This window comes from Ambystoma mexicanum, chromosome 6q (genome assembly GCF_040938575.1).
Source record: "Ambystoma mexicanum isolate Mex_15411 chromosome 6q, UKY_AmexF1_1, whole genome shotgun sequence".
NCBI lineage: Eukaryota > Metazoa > Chordata > Amphibia > Caudata > Ambystomatidae > Ambystoma > Ambystoma mexicanum.
The window spans coordinates 1,484,484,714-1,484,497,618 of NC_090937.1; the positions used below are offsets into that span (position 1 = coordinate 1,484,484,714).

At 45.7% G+C, this 12,905-nt stretch overlaps 1 protein-coding gene across 1 annotated transcript in view; it reads right to left on the reverse strand.

Annotated features, from left to right (window-relative positions):
* Nucleotides 1-1,621: 1,621 nt before the first annotated feature.
* The window catches only part of LOC138516801 (uncharacterized), a 98,639-nt gene continuing 87,355 nt past the window's right edge, over nt 1,622-12,905 (reverse strand). Inside the window, exon 6 of the mRNA XM_069632209.1 lies at nt 1,622-2,889. Coding sequence (XP_069488310.1) covers nt 2,837-2,889 — 53 coding nt within the window. The 3' untranslated portion in view covers nt 1,622-2,836. The remainder of the gene's footprint in view (nt 2,890-12,905) is intronic.

Genomic DNA, 12,905 nt, shown 5'->3' on the forward strand with positions numbered 1-12,905 from the left:
TTGCTTACAATGATGTCTGCAGATATTAATAATAATTTTATATTTATATTGTGTTTTTTTTTTACCCAAAGCACTTTACATAGGACATATTTACATACATTATTACCCAATCGAAATTGTAGTCACTTTATTGACCTGTGACCTGCAGATCAAACTCAGATCATAACTACGAGCTCTTAGATTGCTCAGCTATTTTACCGGCAGTAACACATGATCTTGAAATACTTCTAGTTACTGAAAGAAGAACTTTGTAGAATTCTGGGGAAGAGAAATCAGGAATACAAAGCTGGTGGTAAACATGAATAGGAACAATATTAGAAGATTATTTGGCTAATAGTTCATAGAAAATAACACGCAAATGGAGTGTGCGTAGTTGCAGATTACTGGGTGGGAGGTAGAGGGATAGTGGCATGAGGTGCCCCATAGACTGTTCAATAAGCAAAGAGATTTCTTCAGTGATCATGGAGAGAATTGCACGACTCTGTAGAAGGGGTTTTAACTCAAGGTCAGACGTGTTGCAACACAACACCTAATTTAGCAAAACTATTAGCATGCAGATATAGAGAGAGAGGAGCTGGCCAAGGAATGAGACATACTCAACTTGCAGGTGGTGTTCAGATTCAGCAAATAGAGCAGTTATGTTGAAATGGAGTATTCTCTGTTGGGAATCACATAAAATAAAAAAGTTGTTTGTTTTGTCAAGATAATTGTTATTCATTGTATGTATCTAACCATCCAGTGCAGTTGCAGCATCTATACACACCACGCACACTATCCTCAGCACTTCAGAAGACACACTGTCCCCAAAACAAGACTGCTGAGGCGAAACATGCTCGCCTTGGAAGCAAGATGACACGGAGAACCATAGGTTCGATCCCTGGGTCCACGCTTAGAAACCCCTGGGTATTAAGCACGTTATAAATTACCTATCATATCATATCAAATGCACACCTCCCTAGAACTGCATATGTACAAACTCTAAAACACACACACACACACATCGCCCAGCACTTCAAATATGCAAACACATGCAACACCACCCAAGCACTGGACTAACACCACACGAGCAATGGACTAACAGCACCCTCAGCGCTGCATACATACACACCACAGAACTGCACATACATACACACAGTCCATAAGCTCTACAGTAATACTGTCCCCAGCACTTCACACACTGCCCCACCACCTCATACATATACAGTGGAACCTGGCCTTGAAGTGCTGGAATATGGAATGATTATGCTTTCTAGACATCATGAGAACTAGCTTTTCTGTGGTAACTATTAATGTAGGATATTGCCACCAGAGTGCTATAGGGGAATAATGGATTCTGGCACTGGTGCTGTAACTGACTTCTTTTCCTCTCCCTCCATACACTACAGTCTTGTTACCTCGGACAGGGCCACAATGCGCCATTTTCTCAGACACCTGAAACCACTCTGGTGGTAATTAGCACAGTATAAACATTTTATTAGACAACACTACTTCTTTAATGTGCATTAGAAATACAGCAGTTCTCAACTACACAACCATACTCTGCGGTATGCATTTCTGATCTTAACTTAAACATGTGCTTTTATAGGCAGTGTTTAAAGTAATAATAATACAAATGCTGATAATGGGTTCTCCATTTATTTTCAGAAATATAAAGTTATGAAACATTGGAATGCAACCGATGCATAGCAGCCCCAAATAATTGACAGACATATATAAACATTACGATTCACAAATAAAGATTGTACAACTCCTAATAATGTAGCTTTTCATTTAAAAGGACATTGGATGCGTTAGTTCCTTTGGTTATGTTTTGAACATGACGTTTTGAGGAATGACTGGAAAACAAGGAAAGCCTGACAATGATTAACATTCGAGTTTATAGGAGTATCATGAGATCAACAAGGGCAACATAGCCACACCCCCGGGTAAATAGTATGCTGTGTATGGCCAATCTCCTATGGATCACAGGTAATGGAAGGTTATTCTGCCAAGGAATGCACCACTGAAAAGTAGATAGGAAAAGTGCTACATCTAATACAGAGACAGTTGCATAATGGTGCCTTTTGAGAAAGAGTACAGTATGTTGCTAAATGGCTCACTTGTTTATCACACACATGAAATGTGCCAAACGCTTGCGGTCATTTTAGAGCAATACAAGGCTACTACTACTGGTTGCAATAGATCGATTCCTGCACTATATATCGCTTCAATAATATCAACATACTTTGCTGAAGAAAAAGAAGCTTATGCTTCCACACATACATTTTCAACATGTTTCCACACACTGATTACTTCCAGTGTTCTGCTCTTCGGCTTTTGCAACTGCCATGTGTATACACTAAAGATTTTTAATAAAGGTATTCAGGCTGCATCTCCACATGCTGTCAGTCATCTTTCAGATACAAATGGAATACACAACATGCCAATAACATGAAAACAAACTGGTCATATCTAGCAGACTAAACAGCTCCCTTTGGTAAGAGCCCCCATATCTCAACCAACCATGTACAATGCTGGCTTCTAATTGTTGACATTATGTTACAGTTTGCAGAACAATGCATAATATTGCATAGTAAGGAACAATTGTGTTGAGGGCCCTTATTATCAGGCCCACGGTTATGAGCACTTACACCTGTTGATGATTTTTGTGATGGATGTTTTTTTACTTTACATGGATTCATATTATGGAACTTGCAGCTTAGTGAAAGAGATCCTACTGTGCCAGCTGTGCAGACTGTCTTTGTCGGGCATGTTAGGTCTATTGCTTATGCCTGTTCCATCCCTTTTGCAACATGTCGTCATGTCACCCAGGGAGACGTTGTTCGTCGCTGACGTGTCAGTGGCTTTCCTTCATTGAGTTGAACGTGGAAGTAGCAGAATCCGGCGTTTCTGTTGAACAAAGCAGAGTTCATTGTTTAATTGGTAGTTCGATTAAAATAGAAACTTTACAAAATGCAATCAGGTCTGCACTTTGGAACCCTGTCAGCCTGAGAAACAGCTGGACTCATTTTTCTTGCAGGAAATTAAAAGAAATGTCTGTATCATGACTGGCAAAATGCAAAAGCATAGCTTTTTTAGGCTATGTTAGTACTGTCCATCGAGATACGTTCGTTTAGGGGCCAACTTTTTGACACAAGCAAGAAGTCTATTTTATGAGGTGAAAGCCATTCTTTTATTTGTATGGGCCTTCTCTGCAATAAAAATGTATTCACGCAATTGCCACACATTTATTTTCACCATATCTTCTTATGGAGAGAAAAATGGAAACATGCAGTAATTGTGATTTAACATCGTTTGATATTATTTCGATGACCCGCACAGACAACAGTGCCCTATCTTTTTCTATTTTCATTTCCCGTTTTTTTATATTCCTATCAAGGATGGAATGTAAGGTGGCATTAAGGCGCTTGTTTTACCAAAGTGTAAGGAACCAATCCGGCCAAAATGGGATGATGTATACTATCCTTGGTGCCGGGCCACTCTTTATCTACATGCAAAACAAAATCCACTCAAAACTTGCGGCTATTCTGCAGGTCAGCACTTTGAGGAACACATGGTGACAACAATAAAGACAGACATAAGTGATTACAGTTCAAGGTTGTTTATTAAACTGTAAATGCAGGGTGGGAAAACGCCTAACCTAAACCTAAATCTAAGATGGGAGCAAGTGTCAATAATCAAATGAAAAATAAGGCAAGCCTTGTGGCATCTTGTCAAAATAAAAAGGCCTATACTAAAAAAAAATTGATTGCCAATTCCTTACAACTAATTACAGAAAGATTGTGGGATAGGGTGTTCAAATAAAGGAAAAACTTTTCACAAATAATAAGTCAGGATGTGATTGCCTTGAGGTCTTCCTTCCCCATGTTTTTAGGATGGGAGAAGGTGGGACTTAATTTTATTTATTTATTTTAGCATTTTAAAGCACTCGCACAGCCCGCGGGCATCGAGGCGCTGTTACAGGAATTGTTTTTGTGTTGCGTAATTGTTTTTATTTATTTTTTTTAGTTGCTTATTTATAATGCGCTTAAATACCCAGAGGTTTCTCTGCGCGGACCCGGGGATCAAACCTGTGTTGCTTCGTGTCGTTGTAACGCTCACCTGATTCTCACAGAGGCGCCGGTCTTGACTGGGCGACTACCGTATCTTCAAAGGTGATGTGTAGCACCCGGTTGGCTCTTTGGGCTGGACCTCTGTGCACTGTATGCCTGACATGTAGAGTAAGATGTCTGCAGATAGAAAATATGGGGTTAATGAACTGGGGTTATTGGGGTGTCCCTATCTCTTTCCTCTTCTCCTCTCCGGTAGACCCCCAAAGGTTAACGCTCTCACCTTAGGTAAGTGAATGCCGAGCTCTCCATCTGCCTCGGGGCAGGGTGCTGTAGCCAGTTTCTTCACTGGATAGGTAGCGCAGGCCTCTTGACTTCAGAGGACTGCTGTCTGTCGTTTACTGCACGAACGGTAAGTTTCGAGTCATTCAAATGTCTTTTTAAAGTCTTTAGTAATGATGTCTCTTGTTTTGCAGGGTTCCGGCGATGGCGGATGACGGGCTGAAGTGAGTTGAAGATGGAGCCCGTGTGATGAATAGAAGCGCCTGGAAGCACGTGAGTAAGCGCTTGTTGCCTGCTTCACGATGCGCTCTAACTGTCTTTTTATTTTGCAGGTACGAGTTCGGAGCGGCTGCAGGGTTCCGGAATACCCACTGGATTAGATGCGGAAAGGAGTAATGGCACGTGAGTATTTAAGTTCCCCAATGTCTTTAAACGCACCTTGTTTTGTCTTTCCGATGCGGGATGCAGCGCCGAAGGCCTCCGGAGCGTGCGAAGAGTTGGTAAGCTTTTGTCTTTCAGATGCCGGAATGCAGTATGAAGACCTCCGGAGCGCACGAAGAGTAGGTAAGCCTTTGCCTTTCAGATGCCGGAATGCAGTGTGAAGACCTCCGGAGCGCACGAAGAGTAGGTAAGCCTTTGCCTTTCAGATGCCGGAATACTAACCTGTTCTTTCTTGTCTTTATAGGTGTTGCTGAAGACTGGATTCAGGATGGTAAGCCTTTTTCCTTAGGCCCAGGACTGGATGCAGAAGACACGATGAGCGTCCTGCTGCAGAGGGTGCAGAATAACGCAAAGCAAGATTCATCCACCGGGTGTGGTTTAAATAGCCTCCTGTAGTGCTTAGGTGTCTCCTTCCACAGCCACGCCTAAGTAAGAAAAGAGTTCCTGGTAAGAAAAGAGTTCCTGCCTTCCAGAAGAGTTCCAGTGTTCTAAATCTAGGGAGTGGCTCCAGCCCCACCCAACAGGAAAAGTAGTTCCAAACAGAAGAGGATCAGAGGCTCAACTGGCAGGCAAGTAAGCAGCATGGTCTGCTGCAGGTAAGTCCACCCAAGGATTATGAGCCCGGCGCTTCCAGCGCTGGGACTGGGCATATTTATGAGCCTGGTGCCACTGGCGCCAGGACTGGGTCCAAAAGGTCCCAATTGGGACTGGTTGGCACTCGGAACCTGGGTTATGGATCTGCTTCCAAGGGAGTTGGGAAAACCCTGACCTTTTGGAAGCAGGGATCATGACAGTACCCCCCCTCAAGGCCCCTCCCAAACCGGGCTTCTCCGGGGGTTTTGGCTTGTCAGGAAATGTTCGGTGAAATCTTTTGATTAGGCGAGGAGCGTGGACATATTCAGCAGGTTCCCAGGATCTCTCTTGGGGGCCGTAGCCTTTCCAGTCAATTAGGTAGAATAGTTTAGATTTGGAGATCTTGGAGTCCAGAATGCTTTTGACTTCAAACTCGAGTTCTCCATCCACTAGGATAGGTTTTGGAGATTTGGTTAGTCGGGTTTGAGGTTGCACGGGTTTTAATAGAGAGACGTGGAAGACCGGATGTATCTTCATGTGCGGGGGCAAGTCCAACTTGACCGCTACTGGGTTTACTATGGTAGTGATGGAATAGGGACCAAGGTATCTTGGGTTGAATGTGCGTGGCCCTTTTAGAGATAGGTATTTGGTGGATAACCAGACTTGATCCCCTACTTGATAGAGAGGGGCTTCCTTCCGATGTTGATCTGCTCCTTTCTTGTATTGTTCTTTAGCCCTTTGAAGGTGAGAAACAGCTTCCTTAAAGGCTTGGGTGATTGTAGAATGCAGGTAGTCTACTGCTGGTGTCTCAAGATCTTGGAGGGGATCCAACTCCGAGGTTCGAGGGTGACTGCCGTACAAAAGAAAAAACGGGGTTTTCCCAGTTCCCGAATGGACAGAGTTATTGTAGGCATACTCGGCTATCCAAAGGATATCTTTCCAAGTTTTTTCAGTTTGTTGCAGCATGCAGCGTAAATACTGTTCCAGAGTTTGATTGGTCCTCTCGGTTTGTCCGTCGGTCTGAGGGTGGTGACTGGTCGATAGTCTCAAATCAATTTGAGCTGACCGACAGCAACTTCGCCAAAAATGAGAAATAAATTGACTACCTCGATCCGAAATTAGAACCGAAGGAAAACCGTGCAGTCGGACGATGTTTTCGAGAAATTCTCGGGCCAGAGTTGCTGCTGTTGGCAAGCCTTTGAGCGGAATGAAATGCGCCATCTTGGAGAATAAGTCCACGATTACTAGAATCGTATTGTATCCGGAGCATGGAGGTAGATCGGTGATGAAGTCCATAGAAAGCGTATGCCAAGGGCGAGGTGGGATGTCAATAGGGCGTAAGAGGCCTGCTGGTCTTTCCTTTTGACTCTTGTTTTGGGCGCATACTCCGCAGGACATTATAAAGTCTCTGATATCTTTTTTCCAAGACGGCCACCAGAAGTAGCGCTTGATCTTTTCTGAGGTCTTGGCTATACCGGGATGACCTTCCATTAAAGAGTCGTGATAACAAGAGATTACTTTTTTCTGTAAATCTGTGCTGGGTAGGTATAATCGTTCTTGGAAATACAATAAGTTGTCTTTTACTGCAAAGTCCTTTCCCTGCAGATGCCAATTCTGTATATCTGCTGGAGATACAAGTTGCCTGGCTTTATCCTTAACTTCCTCTATGGATTCTGTGGCGATTACACCCAGAATTCTTTGTTCGGGAATGATTGGTACCGGTTTAGGGTTGATCAAGTGTTCTTCCACTCCCATCCGAGAAAGGGCATCGGCTTTACCGTTCTTTGTACCAGGTCGATAGGTAATTATGAAGTCAAACTCGGCAAAGAATAATGCCCAACTGTCATGATCTCTGCTTCCAAAAGGTCAGGGTTTTCCCATCTCCCTTGGAAGCAGATCCATAACCCAGGTTCCGAGTGCCAACCAGTCCCAATTGGGACCTTTTGGACCCAGTCCTGGCGCCAGTGGCACCAGGCTCATAAATATGCCCAGTCCCAGCGCTGGAAGCGCCGGGCTCATAATGCTTGGGTGGACTTACCTTCAGCAGACCATGCTGCTTACTTGCCTGCCAGTTGAGCCTCTGATCCTCTTCTGTTTGGAACTACTTTTCCTGTTGGGTGGGGCTGGAGCCACTCCCTAGATTCAGAACACTGGAACTCTTCTGGAAGGCAGGAACTCTTTTCTTACCAGGAACTCTTTTCTTACTTAGGCGTGGCTGTGGAAGGAGACACCTAAGCACTACAGGAGGCTATTTAAACCACACCCGGTGGATGAATCTTGCTTTGCGTTATTCTGCAACCTCTGCAGCAGAACGCTCATCGTGTCTTCTGCATCCGGTCCTGGGCCTAAGGAAAAAGGCTTACCATCCTGAATCCAGTCTTCAGCAACACCTATAAAGACAAGAAAGAACAGGTTAGCATTCCGGCATCTGAAAGGCAAAGGCTTACCATCCTGAATCCAGTCTTCAGCAACACCTATAAAGACAAGAAAGAACAGGTTAGCATTCCGGCATCTGAAAGGCAAAGGCTTACCTACTCTTCGGCGCTGCATCCCGCATCTGAAAGACAAAACAAGGTGCGTTTAAAGACATTGGGGAACTTTAATACTCACGTGCCATTACTCCTTTCCACATCTAATCCAGTGGGTATTCCGGCACCCTGCAGCCGCTCCGAACTCGTACCTGCAAAATAAAAAGACAGTTAGAGCGCATAGTGAAGCAGGCAACAAGCGCTTACTTACGTGCTTCCAGGCGCTTCTATTCATCACACGGGCACCATCTTCAACTCACTTCAGCCCGTCATCCGCCATCGCCGGAACCCTGCAAAACAAGAGACATCATTACTAAAGACTTTAAAGACATTTGAATGACTCGAAACTTACCGTTCGTGCAGTAAACGACGGACAGCAGTCCTCTGAAGTGAAGAGGCCTGCGCTACCTATCCAGTGAAGAAACTGGTTACAGCACCCTGCCCCGAGGCAGATGGAGAGCTCGGCATTCACTTACCTAAGGTGAGAGCGTTAACCTTTGGGTGTCTACAGGAGAGGAGAAGAGGAAAGAGATAGGGACACCCCAATAACCCCAGTTCATTAACCCCATATTTTCTATCTGCAGACATCTTACTCTACACGTCAGGCATACAGTGCACAGAGGTCCAGCCCAAAGAGCCAACCGGGTGCTACACATCACCTTTGAAGATACGGTAGTCGCCCAGTCAAGACCGGCGCCTCTGCGAGAATCAGGTGAGCGTTACACCAACGGAGTTGTCTAGAGGATTGGGCTTTTGCGGTTTTCAAATATTGCAGGTTTCGGTGATCCGTAATCACAGTAACGGTGTGTCGGGCCCCCAGCAGATAATGCCGCCAAGCCTTAAAGGCAGACTTGATAGCCAGAAGTTCCTTGTCAGTAATCGTGTAATTGACTTCAGGAGGCGAGAATTTGTGGAACCAAAATGCCACGGGATGCAACTGATTGGTTACCGGGTCCTTTTGTGATAGAACTGCCCCCATGGCAAGGCTTGAAGCATCAGTTTCCACGATGTAGGGGAGTTCGGGGCGAGGGTGTTTTAAGATTGGTGCAGAGATAAATTTAGTCTTCAAATCCTGGAAAGCTTGTTCCGCCTCGGTAGACCATTCAAAATGTTTGTTTTTCTTTAACAAGGCAGTGATGGGCTGGACTATTCGAGAGAACTCAGGGATAAACCTGCGGTAAAAGTTAGCGAATCCTAACATGCTTTGCACACCTTTTACGGAGGATGGTGATGGCCATTTGAGAACTGCATCGACCTTCTTTGAATCCATACGCACTCCGCCAGGTGATAATATGAATCCCAAGAATTCAACTTCAGTCACGTTGAAAACACATTTTTCCAACTTAGCGAAAAGTTTGTGTTGACGCAATCTTTCGAGGACCATTTTCACGTGTTTCCGATGTTCAGATTCCGATGAAGAATAAACGAGGATGTCGTCAATGTAAACAACAACACATACATCTATGAGCTCTCTGAGGACATCGTTCATAAAATATTGAAAGGCGGCCGGGGCATTGCAAAGTCCGAAGGGCATGACCTGATATTCAAATAGCCCATACTTGGTGCGGAAGGCCGTCTTCCATTCATCGCTCTCTTTTACTCGTACCAAGTGGTAAGCTCCTCTAAGATCCAGCTTTGTATATATGCATGCTTTTCTGACTTGGTCCAGGAGTTCAGGGATCAAAGGTAACGGATATCTATTCTTAACGGTGATCTGGTTCAGGGAGCGATAATCGATACAAGTTCTAAGGTCTCCTTCCTTTTTTGGAACGAAGAACAAAGCTGAAGAAGCAGGGGACTTGGAAGGACGAATAAACCCATTTGCCAGGTATTGATCCAGGTATTGTCGAAGGTGGAGGTTCTCAGGCTCGGTGAGGGCATAAATTCTACTACAAGGAGGAGTAGATCCAGGTATCAGGTCTATCTGGCAGTCATAAGACCTATGAGGAGGTAGAGAATTAGCCTGATCCTTCCGGAAAACATCTTGGTATTCTAGGTATTCGGGAGGTAACTGGGGAGTCTCTGAAGAAATTGCGGCCAGTGCAACACCAGGTGGAGGGTGACAAGTAGAGACACATTCTGGAAACTGGACCGTTCTTGCTCGCCAATCGATCAGAGGATTGTGTTTCTCTAACCAAGGTATTCCTAGAATAATCTGAAACTGAGGGGCCTTGATCACATCGAACACGATCTTCTCATGGTGTCCATCTTGACTTACTAGCGTCACTTCTTGAGTGGTATGCGTTACTAGCCCGGAGGCTATCTCCGTACCATCCACCGTAGTAATGACGTCCTTTACAGCCTTGGGACAAAGAGTTAGATTCATCCTCAAAACCATTTCATGATCCACATAATTGCCGATGGCACCGCTGTCGACGTAAGCTTCAATTGCATGTAATCGATCCGGATTATCAGGGCTAATGAGGACCATAGGTATCACGAAATGCGAGGTCACGGAACTGGTTTTTACGCTCGGCAAGAGGACCTCTATTCTTGTCGGGCGAGGTTGTTTCCCTGCTCAGAGTTTGTACCTTTGGTAACTGCAGCTCCTACTGCCTTCTTGGCAGGTTTCACCGGACAGTCTCGAAGAAAGTGCCCTGAGTTTCCGCAATATAGGCATAATTGCAACTGTTTCCTCCTTTCCCGCTCCCGTTGTGTTAGAGGACCTTTCAGACCCCCTATTTGCAGGGGTTCCCCGGAGTCTACTCCTTTGGAAGGAGTTGGCGGTTTGGAAAATACTCGAGCATCAAACTTGGAACGATCGGCCTTCCTGTTCTGCAGCCTGTGATCTATTTGAATGACCAAGTCTATGTAATCCAAACAGTCCTGTGGGGGATTCACTACTTGGGCTAAAACGTCTTTGAGCTCTCCACGTAGACCTCTATAAAACAGCGTAATCCTTTTGTCCTCAGGCCATTGAGTTTCCACTATTAGTCTATTGAAAGATGCAATATAAGCCAAAAGGTCTTGATTACCCTGTCGCAACGAAAGAAGCTCATTGTCCAAGGCCTGCCCCTGTGAATGTCTTGCGAACAGTTTTTCCATACTAAGCTGAAAGGCTTGAAAATCATGGAGAACCGGATCATCTTGATGAACTAGAGGGATCGACCAGTCTGCCGCATTGCCACTAAGGTACGAAAGTACAAAAGCTACTTTAGCTTGATCAGTTGGAAAGGCTGCTGGCCGGCATAAGAAGTGCAACCGGCACTGATTGATAAATACTGCAAACCTCTTTGGGTCACCAGAAAATCGCTCGGGTGGAGCCAGAGGTACATTCCCAGGTAGGTTGATCTGCACTGGATTCATAGAGGATGTTGAAGGAAGATTTGCCCCTGATGCGGGTAACGGGGTCTGTCCGGCTTGTGACTGTAGCACTTGTCTAGCAAGATTGTCTGTTCTCTCCTTGGAAATAATTAGTTCCCTTCTTAGAGCATTCGTTTCCTGACGAGCTGCATGCACTTCTGCCCTTAGTTCCCAAGTAACCGGGCTAGGGGGTCAGTATCCGAGGTTTCCATAGCGCCTGGGCGAGAGTTTTGCGGTAGGCTTTGCGTTCTGTAACGCTCACCTGATTCTCGCAGAGGCGCCGGTCTTGACTGGGCGACTACCGTATCTTCAAAGTTGATGTGTAGCACCCGGTTGGCTCTTTGGGCTGGACCTCTGTGCACTGTATGCCTGACGTGTAGAGTAAGATGTCTGCAGATAGAAAATATGGGGTTAATGAACTGGGGTTATTGGGGTGTCCCTATCTCTTTCCTCTTCTCCTCTCCGGTAGACCCCCAAAGGTTAACGCTCTCACCTTAGGTAAGTGAATGCCGAGCTCTCCATCTGCCTCAGGGCAGGGTGCTGTAGCCAGTTTCTTCACTGGATAGGTAGCGCAGGCCTCTTGACTTCAGAGGACTGCTGTCCGTCGTTTACTGCACGAACGGTAGGTTTCGAGTCATTCAAATGTCTTTTTAAAGTCTTTAGTAATGATGTCTCTTGTTTTGCAGGGTTCCGGCGATGGCGGATGACGGGCTGAAGTGAGTTGAAGATGGAGCCCGTGTGATGAATAGAAGCGCCTGGAAGCACGTGAGTAAGCGCTTGTTGCCTGCTTCACGATGCGCTCTAACTGTCTTTTTATTTTGCAGGTACGAGTTCGGAGCGGCTGCAGGGTGCCGGAATACCCACTGGATTAGATGCGGAAAGGAGTAATGGCACGTGAGTATTTAAGTTCCCCAATGTCTTTAAACGCACCTTGTTTTGTCTTTCCGATCCGGGATGCAGCGCCGAAGGCCTCCGGAGCGTGCGAAGAGTTGGTGAGCTTTTGTCTTTCAGATGCCGGAATGCAGTATGAAGACCTCCGGAGCGCGCGAAGAGTAGGTAAGCCTTTGCCTTTCAGATGCCGGAATGCAGTGTGAAGACCTCCGGAGCGCACGAAGAGTAGGTAAGCCTTTGCCTTTCAGATGCCGGAATGCTAACATGTTCTTTCTTGTCTTTATAGGTGTTGCTGAAGACTGGATTCAGGATGGTAAGCCTTTTTCCTTAGGCCCAGGACTGGATGCAGAAGACACGATGAGCGTCCTGCTGCAGAGGGTGCAGAATAACGCAAAGCAAGATTCATCCACCGGGTGTGGTTTAAATAGCCTCCTGTAGTGCTTAGGTGTCTCCTTCCACAGCCACGCCTAAGTAAGAAAAGAGTTCCTGGTAAGAAAAGAGTTCCTGCCTTCCAGAAGAGTTCCAGTGTTCTAAATCTAGGGAGTGGCTCCAGCCCCACCCAACAGGAAAAGTAGTTCCAAACAGAAGAGGATCAGAGGCTCAACTGGCAGGCAAGTAAGCAGCATGGTCTGCTGCAGGTAAGTCCACCCAAGCATTATGAGCCCGGCGCTTCCAGCGCTGGGACTGGGCATATTTATGAGCCTGGTGCCACTGGCGCCAGGACTGGGTCCAAAAGGTCCCAATTGGGACTGGTTGGCACTCGGAACCTGGGTTATGGATCTGCTTCCAAGGGAGTTGGGAAACCCTGACCTTTTGGAAGCAGGGATCATGACAGTCG